General features: G+C 34.4%; 1 protein-coding gene across 30 annotated transcripts in view; it reads right to left on the bottom strand.

Moving 5' to 3' along the window:
- The window catches only part of BAZ2B (bromodomain adjacent to zinc finger domain 2B), a 346,990-nt gene that overhangs the window by 101,929 nt on the left and 230,250 nt on the right, over positions 1 to 14,811 (bottom strand). For 22 of the 30 annotated variants that reach the window (XM_081814352.1, XM_081814377.1, XM_081814356.1 and 19 more), the window contains 4 exons: positions 12,198 to 12,386; positions 7,670 to 7,837; positions 6,546 to 6,739; positions 200 to 403 (listed from right to left, as the gene is read on the bottom strand). In XM_081814352.1, the coding sequence (XP_081670478.1) occupies positions 200 to 403; positions 6,546 to 6,739; positions 7,670 to 7,837; positions 12,198 to 12,386 (755 nt within the window). The remainder of the gene's footprint in view (positions 1 to 199; positions 404 to 6,545; positions 6,740 to 7,669; positions 7,838 to 12,197; positions 12,387 to 14,811) is intronic. The other 8 variants (XM_081814362.1, XM_081814373.1, XM_006734980.3 and 5 more) reach the window with 3 other exon arrangements.

Below are 14,811 nucleotides of genomic sequence, written 5' to 3'. Positions count from 1 at the left end.
TCTCTCAAATAAATAAATAAAATCTTTAAAAAAAAAAATAAAAATAAAAAAAAAATGTTTCTCCATCTCCTTTCTTGGGCAAATGTTAAGAACTAAAGACACGATTAACTTTAAACTTTATAGACTTTGAGAGTCAAGATAAACCAGTTAATTCCTAAATAGGAAGAATGTGTGGATACTGCCAATAAACTATTTATACCTGGTTGTTACTCTTATGTTGTGCTTCTCTCTCTGAATCAGAATCATCATCTTCACTTTCTTCAATACTTTGATCTTCTTCTTCTTCATCTTCCTCTAGATCATCTGAATCACTACTACTAATGCCTTCACTTGAGGTGTCTGATGATGTGCCCGAATCACTATCACTGTTGCTAGAACTTTCCATAGCTTTCTTCCTTGGTTTCTGGATAAAGACAAGTTTTTAGCAAGACTTTATTTTTGGAAAAATTCAAAGTTCAGTAAGAGGTATGCTCCTTTAATTTTCAAGTGATATTTCCATCTCAAAATGTCATTTTAGAAAAAAGAGAAAAGTCACATGTTGTAAGGGTAGTTATTCAACAATCAGATCCAATTAATTTATATGATCGGAATTCTCCAATGAAAAGTACAGGCTGTGTCATGTACAGAACATTAGAAACATTGACATAGTATATATGTATATCTATTCATATGACTGCCATGCTTCAAAACGTATGGCAGATTAAAAAGAGCAATTTACAAAATGATAATTCCAATTACGATAAGGGCTACAGACATTTAAGTTCTATATTTAGCTGTAGTCTTCTTTTTTATGTGGATAGTGAGTCAATAACCAATTATTTATATATAACGTGCCAAACACACCTTCTAGATGCTGGACAACAAGATATCTAAGATAGAGTCCTTGCCTTCAAGAAACTTACATTCTAGTGCAGGTGGTGGTAGAGTAGACAAATGACTAATATGAAAGCAAAAAAATCCATATGTAATAAGTACTGGAGAGAAGATAAAATAAGTAGCAAAAGACTTAAGGGCTGCTTTAGCAATGAATTTAATTTTTATACTTCACTTCAGAAAAGATAGAAAATATGATAAAGAGAGATATTAATTGGAACATTAAAGGCTCTACAGGAAAAAGAAAACCCAAAATTGGTAGAAAGTGACATTAGGTCACATTAAAAAAAAACTTTTGTGTTTAAATAACAGACAATAGTAGAGGTGCCTGGGTGGCTCAGTCGGTTTAGCCTCTGAATCTTGTCTTCAGCTCAGGTCATGATCTCAGGGTTGTGAGATAGAGGCCCAAGAGGGGCTCCGCACTCAGTGGAAAGTCTGCTGGAGAGTCTCTTTCGCCCTCTGCCCCTCCCCCACTCTTACATAAATAAATAAATAAAATTTTTTTTTTTTTTAAGATTTTATTTATTTATTTGACAGACAGAGGCACAGCGAGAGAGGGAACACAAGCAGGGGGAGTGGCAGAGGGAGAAGCAGGCTCCCCGCTGAGCAGGTAGCCCGATGCGGGGCTCGATCCCAGGACCCCGGGATCAGGACCTGAGCCGAAGGCAGATGCTTTTTTTTTTAAGATTTTATTTATTTATTTGAGAGAGAGAGAATGAGAGACAGATAGCATGAGAGGGAGGAGGGTCAGAGGGAGAAGCAGACTCCCTGCCGAGCAGGGAGCCTGATGCGGGACTCAATCCCGGGACTCCAGGATCATGACCTGAGCCGAAGGCAGTCGCTTAACCAACTGAGCCACCCAGGCGCCCCCGAAGGCAGATGCTTAACGACTGAGCCACCCAGGCGCCCCTAAATAAATAAATCTTAAAAAAAAAAAAAGAATAAGACAATAGTAGTGGATACAAAGGAGGAAAAATCATTAGATGAATTATGACTAAATATCTATATAACAATGGAAAAGTTAAAACTCGCCAATAGGAAGACTAAAAAGGAGAAATACTGACATGATAGAGCAAGACTGAGTATAATCCAAAGTTACATAGGAACATTTCAACAGGATTCACTGACAGATAAAATAAAGAACAAAATATAGAAAAAGCAGCAATAAATTACAAAAGCAATGAATTACAAAAGTTATGGTCTTAACAGCAATACAGTCTGTCATGACTAGTGAGTTGGGGCATGAAAGACAATAATACACTTCTACAGAAAGAAGCCAAGTTGAAGCAATAGTTACAGATTGCACATTAGTACTCTTTCCCTTGTGCTTTCTGAAATTTGATTTAAATGAAATGAAATACATATGAGTGAAGAAAGTCAGTCCTGTTGTTATACTCTCCTTGCAATGGTAACCTGTGTTAACCCTTCCAAACTAGCAACCATAATGCTTCCTCCAGAGACACACCCTTCAATAAGCTGACTAATAGTAACCATCATTCCTGGAGCTATGTCTTTCCCTCACAATAAAGCAGAGTGATGAGACACTGACTTGGAATAGTGTGGGTATCACAGAATGAAAAAGACCAAAGTAGAGATTAAAGAGAAACAATAGTAACAATACACTATTACTATTATAACAAAATACTAACAATATAGTAACATTAAGCCTACCATTTATTTGGCAGAGAAAATTCTCCTTCATTGTAACCAAAATCTGTTGTGGGTTTCTAAGCATGTATAGCAAGATTATGAAAATCATAAAGAGTCCAAGTAGAAGTTACCACTTTGGTTTTTAATAGAGGCTAAGAAAGGAAAAGAATAAGGGAGATACAGTAATTTACTAGAGAAAAATAAACTCCTATTTTAATGCCCAAGTAATATGTGTAGTTTTTAATTTAAAGGTGGCATGAGAAATGGAGTCTACATGCCTCGAGAGTGGGTCTAGAAGTGTGGATTCTAAAGTTTTAGAGTGCAAAATATTTACTTGCTGAACTTGCTACAACCAGCAGATTCCTGAGTCCCAATTCCAAACAGGGCACAGGGATCTGCATTAACAAGCACTTTAATGGGATTCTGATGCAGATAGTCCTTGCAGACCATACATGACAGTATACAAAGAGTCTGTGCCTTTATAAGGTAACAAATTTAGTCCCCATTTTAGGAAAAAATGTAGAAGTGAACATACAAGTCCAGGTATTAGAGAAAAAGAGAAAATTAGTTTCAGTATTACCAATTTTGTCTCCTTAGTCTCTATTAGTTATGTGTGTGTGTGTATTTTGTATTCATACACAATTCAGTAGTGTGCCTCTTTCCTGTCATTTAAACATTTTAAAAATGAGTCTTCTTAGGTTATCAAAAAATGACCAGAGAAGAGCTTATTAACCAGCCCCCCAACCCCATTCCAATCTGGGAAAGCTTTTCAGAACCCTCTCCTTGAACTTTTTCATTTCACTGTATACTTATTTCTTTCAGTAACAAAATACATACAACTTCAAGGCTATTATGTACCAGGCATAGTTGCTCTCCTCTCCAGAGATACAAAGAAAGGTATGACGGCAACTCTGCCCCAGTGGTAATGGAGAAGAGAATCAACAAACAATGTAAATAAGTGTTTTTAGTGATACATACCATGACTAAAACAGGATACTTGGATAGACTGTGTGCTGGGGAGGGGGGGGGCGGGGTGTGTGTGTGTGAAGATTTAGATGCAGTTATCAGGTAAGATCTTTCTGAGCTGAGATCTAAATGGAGAATGAGAGACACTCACATAAAGATAAAAGAGTAGAGCCTTCAAGAACAGGGGAAAGACCAAAGGCAAAAGCCATGAAATAAGTCTGATATGTTAAAAAAAATGGTGAGGCCAGCTAAATCAGCTCCAGCACAGGGAACCAGGGAGAGAGAGCCACAGAAAATAAGGCTGGATGGACTGGCAGAGGTTAGATCATACAGGGTCTTGTAGGCTGAGTGAGAGAGGAAACTACTGGAGGGAATGATAACATAGGATAGCTTAAAACCATAAGAACTCACTTAGGTTTTAAAAAGACTGGCTGTTGTGGTCACAACATGTTACTGGCTTGTAATAGCAGGAGTGGAACTTACTCAAAGTTGAACAGTTTGTTTGTTTGTTTTTTCTCAACAGGCTGTATGTGTATTTTAGTCTGTGATGTACATTGTTTAATTTAAAATATCTACATTTATTCTAAATATGCATGCATTGTATATGAGGGAATTGGACTTAATCAATGATTTTCAATATGTACTGCTAAGATAGTAACCCCCAGGAGGGATCATCAAAATTAGCTAAAGAACATTTTTTCAAACTACATATGAAAAAGGTTACCCAAGCAATGTCCATACTACCCAAAGCAATCTATAGATTTAATGCAATCTCTATCAAAATACCAACAATATTTTTCACAGAACCAGAACAAATAATACTAGAATTTGCATGGAACCACAAGAGACTCCGAATAGCCAAATCACTCTTGAAAAAGAGGAACAAAGCTGGAGGCATCACAATCTGAGATTTCAAGATATACTACAAAGCTGTAGTAATCAAAACAGTGGGGTACTGGCACAAAAACAGACACATAGATCAATAGAAAAGAAAAGAAAGATCAGAAATACCTACACTTTTAGGGTCAATTCTTATCTACAACAAAGGAGGCAAGAAAAGACAATGGGGAAGAGACAGTCCCCTTGGTATTATAGCTGAGATGGTGAAGAAAGTGATGTGTGCCCAAACACAAACTGCTGACTGTTCCCCTAGAAAACCAGGCCTTCAATTTGGTTTTTATAGAATTTAGAGATGAGAAGATGCTGCCCTAGTTATTATCTTTGTTTCCAAAATGTTTGCAGTTGATGCTAAGACTTTAATTCAAAAATAAACCAAGACCCTCGCTCAAGAAGAAATTACAAATGAGAGTGGACCAAATTCACTAATATGGGTACACTTACTAGAAATTCTGGATATAATGTGTTAGTTCATATAGCTGGAAGTATCTCAGCTTACTTGCTTGGATGCATGAAACCTGGACTCAGTGGTGGCCTACATTTAACAAAGTGGAAATGGCACAGCTTCCCTGGCATGATGTGGAAGAGGAAATATAAAGGCTCAGAGTGACCAGAATATTAAGAGTGAATTTATCACATGCAATTTGCATATCCACCCTAATCCTGATAATACCTTTTCTACGGCAGACTAGGTCTAGTCAGAAGGCAGAAACCACATCAGCAATTTGAACAGAGAGATTTTATCATATGGAATTATTAATTAGTAGCAGAATATGAACTACTAAGAGAGATAAAGAGACCTCTAAAGAATACTGAAATAGTGGGGCGCCTGGATGGCTCAGTCGTTAAGTGTCTGCCTTCGGCTCAGGTCATGATCCTGGGATCCTGGGATCGAGCCCCACATCGGGCTCCCTGCTTGGCGGGAAGCCTGCTTCTCCCTCTCCCGCTCCCCCTGCTTGTGTTCCTGCTCTCACTATCTTTCTCTCTGTCAAGTAAATAAATAAAATCTTAAAAAAAAAAAAAAAAAGAATCCTGAAATAGCAGATGTAGGGAATAGCCACTTACTGTAGGGCAGAGGTAGAGTAGTAAAATAAAGGTAAACTTGGAAGAGGGCCTCTATCTTCCAACCTCGTTCACCCGAGGCTGAACTTCAGACTTTGGAGAGGATGTGGCTGTTGCCCACTGGATGGCAGAAAAGCTCACTGAGGCATCACAGGTCAAGGCTGGCAAATAGGAAACATGCCAGCTGGCATGCCAGGAAAAGTTTCTGGAAACCTCCTCGCTGGGGTGCCAGTAAAATTAGCTGGAAAGCCACCCACTGGCATCCCAGCAAAACTTACTACTAAGATGCCACTGGGAAACCCACTACACAGTGTGTACTACAATGTCTCTTAAACAGAGCCCGCAGAGAAGCTGCCAGCTGGTGAGAAAGCTACCCTCTGGCAGCCACAGCATAAGAGCAAGAAGAAAACACTGGAACCAGAAACTGAAGCCCTTTCTTCTTCCAGGGTTTCTCCAAGACCCTCTGCTGACAAGGTCTAACATTGCGCCAACTGGTAAAGGAGAGGAGAGTGAATTTAGAGCTGAGAGGCATAAATTGATAACGTGCGCAGCTGGGGATCTAATGAAATAAAACTGGCCACGAGGTGGTAACTGTTGAAAATGAATAATGGGTACACAGGATTATTATGCTATTCTGTCTATTCTATATATTTCAAATTTCCCATAATAAAATGTTTTCTTATCTTTGTTTTCCTAAAAACATAGGCTCTGGGGTCAACCCACTTGACCTCAAATCCTGGCCAATTACTAGCCAACTATTGTGAGGCTCTGTTTCTCCATTTGTGATAATAATACCTAGCTAATTAGGGGTATAGAGAGGATTAAAATAGGTATTATATGCAAAACAATTAGAGTAGAGCTATTATGTGTTAAGTTCTCCATAAATCTTAGCTATTATTACTATTTGTATTATTTATACTGGTGCTGACAGTTGTAATTCTTAAGGGCCCTAATGTTAGTACCAAACCATAAAAATAAACATGTGTAAAACAGGAGTGGTAATTCATAAGAAATTGTTCCATAGATTCAGTTGGTTTGAACCTTAGAATGCTTATATAAAGATCTGTTATATATTTGTCCTTGAAGGAATAACTTACCTTATCTTTTATTTTGTCAGCTCTAGCATCCAAAGGCTGGTTTTTGTTTTGTTCCTGATTACATTTTCGATTTCCTCCACCTGAGCTTATACTTTTAGTTTGTCCCACAGAACTTGAAGCAGTAGTGGATAATACAGGTGTGTTGATACCAGATACAGATGAGGTACTGTTTCCATTTATTGACCCATTTACACCTTGAAAATAAAAACAAACATGTTTATCCAAGACAATATTGTTCAGTCAAAGGAGGAATGAAGTAATGATACATGCTATGTATAATGTGAATGACTCTTTAAAACATCATGCTAAGTGAAAGAAGTCAGACACAAAGTCACATATTGTATGATTCGATCTGTATGAAATATGCACAATAAATCTATAGAGACAGTAGACAAGCTAGTGATTGCCAGAGACTGAGGGAAGGAAAAATGGGGAGAAACTGCTTAAGGGGTATGGAGTTTTCTTTTGGAGTAATGAAATGTTTTGAAACTACACAGAGGTGGTGGTTGTTCAACACTGTGAATGCATTAAATGCCACTGAACTGTTCACTTTAAAATGGTAATTTTATATTTATCTGAATTTCACTTCAATTAAAATAATGTTTATAAATATAATTAAATGCAAATATTTCCCTTTTCAGAGCAAACTCACCAAAAACTCTTACCCAAGTGAAAAATGATAATAATAATAAATCATTCAAAATCCTATTATAATTTACAAATGCTATTCTAACAACAGTTATCAACTGCAGAAATATTAATGATCACTTAAAAGAAAAAAAGGAGTACTTGGATATTAGTTTTGATGAATTTAATGCTTAATTACAGAAGTAAATCTTATACTGAAATAAAGGAAAAAGCCATGGGAGTTGAGAGTTAGAAGCCCTGGGTTCAAATCCTGCCTCTGCCACACTGACATGTAAGCAGTCCTCAAATCACTTATTTATTCTTGGATGCGAAATGAGGATACTTCCAATCTCTCCGAGTTATTGTAAGGAGTAAGCAAGACATTGTGAAAAAGTGTCTAGTACAATGTTATATAAATGTTATTAAACCTAAACTCTACTGAAAATAGGTATTGGAATGGAGAGTTTGTAATACATCACTTAAGTTAACAGGAGTACCTTTTTCAGGACCATTTCTATTACTTTTTCCTGAAGTCCTTGAATGGAATGAAGAAGAATCATGATTCTGGGCTGGAGGAGCAAACAGTGGTGGAATTCCCAGTAATGGTGGAAAGAAGGTTGCCCCTGTACGACTATGAACATCTGTTGTTCGCCACCATTCTGCACCTCAAAACCAAACATCAAACAAACAAGCAAACAATACTTGAATTAACTTCCTAGTTAATGTAACAATGCTTTTTATATTTTATTCCTGGAAAAAATATCAAGTTCCATCTTGGAACAGAACAGCTGAATCATACACAGTTCTGATCATCTAACTATAAGACAGCTGATTAGATGTTATGTTATACACTCATCACTCCTCTCATTAAGATAGTATCCAAGGATCTTCACTTGGCAACTTCTTTGAACTCAAGTTTATGAAGAAAAAAGGTAGTCTATGGTTTTAAAAATAAAATGGAAAATTTGGAAGGGCAAAGAACTGTTTGACTTCTTGATCACTTATACCATAATTTTTCTAAATTAGTAAAGAAATAATATTTAAGAATATACTAATGTATTTCAAAACCTTAGAATTTAAGGTTATCATTTACAACCTATGTAAGAATTTCCTATGTAATTTAAAAAAATATGTTTAAATTACATACAATTTAAATCTTGGTCTGATAAATCATAAATAATAATACAAAGACTGCTACTATAAACCAGTATACCTCAAGTGCATTTATGAAAGAAGATATTCTATACTTAAATAAAAACATAAAGATAGCAAAAGCAGTGGGGTTTTTTTTTTTTTTGTCTCAGAAATGAAAAGTATTCAAAGATTTCCAAAACAAATCATTAAAATATAAAAGGTTTATAACATTCCTCCCCATAAAGTTAATAAGGAAAGCTTGGATTTTGTTTATATTTTCTCTCATAAATTACAGATAACAATGATTGTTATATCAATGTAAAATGAATCAATGGTAGAAAATCATCACATGCAATTTAGATGTTCAAACAGTGGCTCTTAGTTAAAACTTTTAGAAAAGGAGAGAAGCCAAATTTTATAAACACAGTGTTCAAAAAGGGTGAAGATTAAGAAGAGATTTGAAAATAATCCAAAAGAAAGTCTTGTATTGCCCCATTTAAAATCTCAGAAATAATCTTTCCACTTGGCTAACCTGCCAGATCACCAAATCAGTTATGACCTTTCAGGTTATTCTTCCAAGAGATATGATATATTTTTCACTGATTGTAACCACCACAAGAAAATTCGAGAAAAGAAACCCAATAATATAGTATGGGAAAAATTCAATACTGTCAGTTTACTGTATTGTATGATCTTTAAATCTTTTCTAGGAATATCTCTTCATTAAAAATAGGATGTAATGCAATGTGCACCTTCATTATCTAATGGCAAAATCTGTTTTCTTTAAAAAGTGAAATGTTCATGGTAGCTGCTATTCTAAAAGGTCTAAAAACAGTATAAGCAAAAAACTGCAAAAGCTATTCTTCTGCACTGCAGGAAGGCATTGCTAGTGAAATGGCATGAATGCATATTTAGCGGTGCCTGAATGATGGGAACTGAACCAAGAATAACTCTACAAAAGCATTAATCATTTATCCACTGTTTAGATGAAAGAAGTATATTTAGGTGGGAAGAAAAACTGTGTATTTTGGACTTGTCTCAGCACAGCTGGAATCTATTATTATGTATAGGTTTGAAACCTAGGTTCCAAATAGCTAATAAAAAGGGACTGACGTTTCCTAAAGATATTTATATTATTTAATATAGAGTCTATAATTAAAGTGTTACAGCTGAATGTATAGACTTCATAAACAACCCACAAATCAGTAAGGTAATCAAAGTATAATAAGATTCAAATATTTTAGATATAACCTCAGGAAAAAAAAATAACCATAACACTGTACTTTAGAACGTCACTATAAATAACTACATAATGGGGATTAGAAAAAAAAGTTGGAAAATGTGTATGTTATAAACAAGCTGACACCACAGGTAAAAAAACAAAAACAAGTAAATAAAATCAATAAAATAAAAATACGAAAATGGTAAAGCTTCTGCCTACAAACTTTATAAATGTCTAATATTTCATAAGAAATAATGTAATTTTTGTTAAATGACAAGCTTATTTATCTTCCAAGTTTAAGAAAAGAGAAAACAAATTTAGTCACTCACAAAATAGTTTGTTGATAAAACAAAATATACAAAATAAGGTTTACTTAAACCTGCCTATGATGAGTTTCTAAATGTATTCAAAGGAGGTAACAGCATATTGGCAACATTAATCATATTCAACTGAAAGAGTCTAATATTTCAGATGATACTGAGCCTAGAAGATCTAGCAGAATTTTTAAATCTTTCATACTTGATAGAGCCAGATGCTTCACAGAAATTCATGGTAATATAATATAAAAATATAATGACCAAAAATTATGAAAATTTTTAAAGAAATTACTATGAAATACTATTTCAATATAAAATGGAAATAATATACTAATATCCATTAAATAATTTTGCATCTGTTGATTTAATCATCTGAAATGCAGAAAAGTACATAAAATTTTAAAGTAAGTTATTCTTTATTTAAAATTTCTAGTAATTTCTTCCTTGTGTGTCTTCTATTTTTAGGTGATTTCAAAAATTTGGCAATTAGATTACCCTTTTGAATAAAGGCAATTATAGAGAATTTAAATTTAAATTATTATACCCAATCTACAACTTAAACAAATGAGTCGTCTAGATCTAGGCATAGTGTCCATTTGGCGAAAAAAAGTATGCTTATATAGACATACTTTCACCATTAAAGACTGTCTTGTAATTGTCTGTTTATCCATCTCCTAAAAACTGTAAACAACACATACTATGTCAAGGTATTCCTCAGTGCACAGAACATACTAGATGCTCAAAGAATTTTGTACAATAAATTAAATGAGTGAATAATTCAGGCTCTTAGAGAAGTTATTAACTTTCTTTTTATATAGTGGAAGTATCAACACTATTGAAGTCCAGATAAGTAACTCTTTACACTTGTTAACTAACATTCCAGTACAGATAGTATTTGATTTTAATAATGTAGCAATTATATTGTGGTTTAGAAAAGCTCAAAAGCAATGGTGTAATAAACTACGACAAAATGATAAAAAAAATTTTAAGACATCAGTAACTATATTACTACTATCTATTTTGATTTTTAATCAGAAATCCTGTATTTCAGCAAATGTCTACTGGATTGATCACCTTGCTAAGCGATCATGTTAGAAACTGGCCAAAATAAATTCCTATTAGTATTTTTTTTTAAGACTTAGTTTAAGACTTTATTTTAACTTTCTAGGCATATTACCTCTCCCCACCAGCTCCTCTCTCCCAGACAGCTGAATTAAAAAAATAATATGACTCAAGAAACAGTGCTTGAAATATACATCCAACCATCTTTCCATTCTGTATATAGTTAAAATGAGATACTTGTTTCCTTTTGAAGAAGCACTTGACAGTTTATTACCCATTAAAGTGGGCAAGAGGAAATAATAATGATAATTACTAATTATGTACTTATCATGTATGCTAAACATTGCAATCAGTACTGATATGGCTTATCTCCTTCAATCTTCACAAGGGCCCTAAGAGGCAGGTACTATTATTTATTCTCATTTTTCAGATGAGAAAATTGAGGCAGAGTGGTCAGATTACTTGTTCATGATCACACAGCTAAAATGTAACATAGCCAGATTTAAATTCAGGTCTATTTGTCTCTAGAATTTTGCTCTAATTTTTAAACTATTTTATGTAACACCAAACCATGCATCCCTTACTAAAATTTATTATAGAAAATCAATCACTGGAAACACATGAAAATTTAGACTTTCAAAATAATATAACAAGAAAAATTATAGCATGCTTGTCCAATTAAAGCTTTAATTGGTGCCTTCCTGAGCTCCCGAATTTTTCAGAACTTGTAGAATTGGGGATAATTCTGGTCTTGCTGTAATGCAAGTGGTGCAAATCTATAGTTGTTCTGATCAAATATGGAAAAATATAGAAATTTAAGAGCCAAGTTCATCATCCTTGGAAAGTGCAGAGAAGTGAGAACTCAAAATAAAAATACAGAAATACTCATTATAAGAACTGTAATTTACTTTCCACTGTAAGTTAAATAATTTTTTAAAAATCAAATAAAGCTAAAAAAATTCATCAAGCTCTACACTCACAATATGTACACTTTCCTCCATGTTATATTTCAATAAAAAGCTTGAGAAAAACTTGGCCTAATTATTCACTTTTGTGGCAGATGCCCCTTTCTCTAGCTAAACACTTGAATACAATTGTGCTGCCATCTAGCACACATAGTGTGGGGGTTCTTTCGCACATGATAAATAGGATTGCATCAATTCTTGTACAAGAGTTTTAATATACCAGGCATTAGACTATTCTTTTTGTTCAATTTAATAAACAAATTACTGCTTGAACATTTTCAAGCTTTCCTCCTTTCCTTGAACACTGTTTGTAACAGATGTTTACCTGGAAAAGATGCTAGTTGGGGATGTGCGGCTAAGGCTGTGGGTGTACCAAGTGTCCCCAAACCACCAAATTCTGAATGCCCTGAGCTGGCTGAATGTAGACCAAAGACTGGGTGGCTGACCATTGGGAAGGCACTCGACACTGTGGACAGGTTAAACGGTTGATCCCCAGCTGCTCTGAATAAATGTCCTGGGAGGGAAAAAAACACACTTAAAGTTGTACTATAAAAACAGATGAGATTTATCTGATTTCAGTGTTCATAATTAAAATTTATAATAATTTCTTATCAATTAAATTTTTATTTTACATTTTTCCTTTTTCTATTTCTGCTCTTCAAACCCTACAGAATATTTCTAGAAATATGAAAGTACTCTAAATATAATGAAAATGAGTGGTATAACCTTATTTACTTCGAATTTGAGATTTGGAAAATAATGTTTTAGGTACGTAATTGTCACTAATTATAATAGTTTGACCTGCTGACGTGAGTTGAACTTCCTGTTAATACATGTACATTATTATCAATTTTTTTTTTACTCATAACAAGGAAAATAAAAGCGTTCTATTAACATAAGGTTGAAAACCAATGAAGTTAGTCCAGAATTCGTCACCAAGCCATTATGCAAATTATCACACACTCTGGGCAAAGCATTCCCAGTTCCAAGTGCCAGAAGTGAAGCTATGGTCTCCAACAGCTCTCAGGTGAGGAGAGTTCATACCAAAAAGGGATATATTCTAGCCTAATAAAGCAATACAAAAGATAGCATAAAGATTAAATGAACAAAGTTACTAAGATATTTCTAAATGCATCTAAGGGTGGTTATCAATATAAAAGTCATTTTTAACTTTGTGATGGAAGGATCACATTCAATTCAAATGCATGACTTTTCAATCTCCACTCTAAAGAGAATCTAGTTCTAAGTGTCATAAACTCCAGGTTGAAATGTTATACAACTAAAAACACAACTTATTTTTCATACTTTGTAAGAGATTTGACAGAAATTTGTTAATACTTGGAAATCCTCCTTTTACTTCCAGGAAATAATTAAGTTTCCCTAGCCTGATACTATGAAAATAGAGTATCAAACCTCACACTCCAGGCTATTTTAAGAATTTATTGTGTGAAAGGTATTATGCTCTGTCTTAAAGTAAGGATAGGTCTTCTTTATTATCTTCTGTTTATATCATACCTAATTGTGCACTGCAATTTAATTACTTTTAACATAATACATTTGAGAAATGTAAAAATAAAAGCTAAAAATAGGTAGACTTTTTGTTATCATTTATCAGTTATCAAGGAGATCTCTGCACTGCTTTTTTATTCCCTGAGAGCCAAGAGGATCATCAAAAACGTTAGAGTGTACCCTCAGAGACTAATATAAACCCTATATCATTTACTGAAATAACATTACATTTTTTTATTGAGGTAGTAAGATTTAAATAAATTACACCAAGTATATCTTATATCAACTTATAAGATAAAAACTTCTGATTGAGGATCAAGGTCCCATTATAACAACACAATAGCTGGGTCTCACAGGGAAGATGCTCAAAGTGTCTTTGCAAGGACGGCCCACAAAGAAACTGTAAAGGAGCACAAGGGAGTCAGCCAATCTTTGTTTCTGTTCATCACAGCCTAAACAGAAAATTTTTGAATTCAGTACTTTTGTGTTATCAGAATTCTAGATTACATTAGCACTGAAGTTGAGTCAAACAAAAATAGGGCATACTACTAGAAAAGGTCATTCAGACATCATTAAGACTAGCAACAGGCCACCAGAAAGACTGTGTAAATTTTTTTTTTTTTTTGCAAATTCTCAAAAAGCCAGCTAGTTTCTCTAAAAAAAAATGAACCTGTAACATTAAGAACCAGTATTTATATATTTATTTTTACACGTAAAATCCCTGGTTCTCACCCATCAATTCAACTTCGTGAATCAGATGTCCTTAATCAAATGTTTCATTTATAAAACATACTATAATCAGTTACATTTCCTTTTACATCAGTTTTCTGGATAAGCAAGTTGAAGTGAACATTCTAGTTTGAGGATTTTAGAATCATTTTTCATTTATATTTTATAAAATAATAATTCTTAAATTATATTTGTCAACTCTATGTAACAGTTATTTAATATGAAAAAAATCTGTGGGGTAAACTCAAAACTATACAAATATAAAAATTCAGAACAGATTAAAATTATAAAGGGTCAGAAGCTGATAGAAATACTTCTATAATAGCTAATGAACTGGTAGTAAGCATTCTTAGATGCATAGTTAAAACATCAATTTTATTTTTGTGAAGAAGTAAATGAGCTAAACCTTGGAGTCTCATGAACAGAAAACATGAACAATATCTAAATGAAGTTGTCACTCACTCTACCGGCAAGTGATAGGGCAGCGGAGCACAAAATCGGAACTTTTAGAAGTCAGCTCCACTGTGGGACATCGCTCCAGTGGCTAAGCAGTGGGTGGAACCCTCGCGGGACAGTGTGGTCTCAGACCCTCAGGGTCACAGGAAGACCAGGGGTGCCTGAGTACAGCAGAGCTCCCAGGTTTCAGAGCGGGGAAGCCGGCTGCAGAGACGGAGCCGAGGAGCGGGCTCGCAGCTCAGGGT

This window comes from Leptonychotes weddellii, chromosome 3 (assembly GCF_054177405.1).
Source record: "Leptonychotes weddellii isolate Sample4059 chromosome 3, ASM5417740v2, whole genome shotgun sequence".
Lineage (NCBI taxonomy): Eukaryota > Metazoa > Chordata > Mammalia > Carnivora > Phocidae > Leptonychotes > Leptonychotes weddellii.
The sequence above is the reverse complement of the archived record's forward strand: the minus strand, read 5'-3'. Positions and strand labels throughout refer to the sequence as shown.